This window comes from Myotis davidii, unplaced genomic scaffold (assembly GCF_000327345.1).
Source record: "Myotis davidii unplaced genomic scaffold, ASM32734v1 scaffold187, whole genome shotgun sequence".
Lineage (NCBI taxonomy): Eukaryota > Metazoa > Chordata > Mammalia > Chiroptera > Vespertilionidae > Myotis > Myotis davidii.
Window position 1 is genome coordinate 3,712,187 of NW_006383018.1, and position 1,815 is coordinate 3,714,001.

Genomic DNA, 1,815 nt, shown 5'->3' on the forward strand with positions numbered 1-1,815 from the left:
ACGGAAGGTGTCTCCGGCCGGAGCGAAGGCCTGGGCCCCGGGTGCCGGAGGCAAACCAGTGCCAGCAGCCAGGGGAAAGGAAGGCCTATTGCACGTATCTCTTCGTGCAACAGGCCTCTAGTACTTAATAACAGGTATAATAATTTTATTCTCTTTTTTTAAGATATGTATTTATTGATTTTAGAAAGAGAAGAAGGGAGAGGGATATTTTTTTAAAAAGTATTTAATGTAAATACCACCCCCACTTTCTTTATAATCTTCTTATGGGCAAGGAGTACATCTAATATTTAAAAGGTCTGTTAGCGTACCAAAAAATAGTGCTGGACATTTCTTTGGTTACTAAGAAAATACTTGTTGAATCAAACTGAGAATGGGCAGGCCAACACATAAAGCCAGTGACTCAGTGGATCTCTAGGAGTAAGTACTTGATTTTTTAAAAGTACCTTGGCTGGTAACTGGATAGTATCCATAAGGATCTGCCGAACTTCATGTAATCCACCAATCTTATCCCAGCCCAGGTCCTGAGGTTTATGCAGGTTGACGTTTCGCAGAGATGCAGGAACAAATCCTTGGAGAGCCTTTTGGAAGTCCAGTGTTGTTAAAAGCAATTCTGTTTAAAAATAAACAAAACTTCTTTTGGTAGTCATATCTACATATGAATTTTCAAAAGATGCCATCTACTTAGCTGACAATGCCAATCTTCTACTCAACCAACTACATATTTGAATACTAAAATGGAATATATTTAATTTGTCCCTTACTACAATTACATTTCTCCACTATGGAATGAAGATTTTAAATTTTGGTTTTAATGGTAAAACATACCTTCCCTGGTGGATATACTCTGATGAGAGAGATGAGAATGTATGGCTCGATCCACGAGCACTGTAAAATCTCTGGCCACAAACCCTTCAGTTTCTTTAGCTATATGTTGCAGGTCAAGGTCAGTGAACTTGTTTATATCACAGTCCAGTTTATTTTTTATTACATTATGCAGAATTTCACATCTTTGTTCCTAAAGAAAAAACACAAAACTGATCAATGTTCCCCTCTCATTGATGTTTCTATCTCTACCTCCTCCTTTCTCTCTCTCTAAAAAATCAATAAAGCATATTATTTAAAAGTTTAATCAAATTTTTATAAGATATTTATTTGCATTCTCATTGCCCTTATTCATTAAGAAAAAATGCTTGAAAAAGCAATTATGTGAGGTGTTGGATGTGTTAAGATGATTGTGGTAAATATTTCACAATGTGTATCAAATCATGTTGTACACCTTAAATCTATGCAATCTTGTCAAATTATATGTCAATAAAGCTGAAAAATCCTAATTTCCATGATGTATTTACACATTCCACCAAAAAACTGAAGTAGTTCAGAATTTTTAGGTTGTTTCTTTTAAAAGGAATAAAAAAAAAACCAAAGTGAGCAAATTGTACATTTTAAATAATGAGTTTGTCTTCTTTAATTATACCTCAGTAAGTTATAAAAAAAATTGATAAATAATTGCTATTTCTTTCTTCATTAAGAAAAGCCTTTTTTTAGTAAAATCTGGTTTCTTTCAGAGTGTTTTTTTGTTCCTATAAAACTTATTTTTAAAAACATGTTCAATGGCCAAAACCACTATCATTTTGTTATCCTATCTAATAATAGACAAATATGGTAATTGACCATACCTTCACTACACCTCTCATTGGCTAATCAGCATGATATGCAAATCAACTGCCAACAAAGATGGTGGTTAATTTGCATACATAGGCTTCAAGCGGTGGAGCGAAGACTGATGGCCTGGGGTCGGTGGAGCAGCAAGGCTTC

At 34.7% G+C, this 1,815-nt stretch overlaps 1 protein-coding gene across 1 annotated transcript in view; it reads right to left on the reverse strand.

Annotated features, from left to right (window-relative positions):
- Positions 1-1,815, reverse strand: part of PEX1 (peroxisomal biogenesis factor 1) — a 51,090-nt gene that overhangs the window by 23,515 nt on the left and 25,760 nt on the right. Inside the window, exons 14-15 of the mRNA XM_006779263.2 lie at positions 826-1,015; positions 444-610 (exon numbers count right to left, since the gene is read on the reverse strand). Of these exons, the coding sequence (XP_006779326.1) occupies positions 444-610; positions 826-1,015 (357 nt within the window). The remainder of the gene's footprint in view (positions 1-443; positions 611-825; positions 1,016-1,815) is intronic.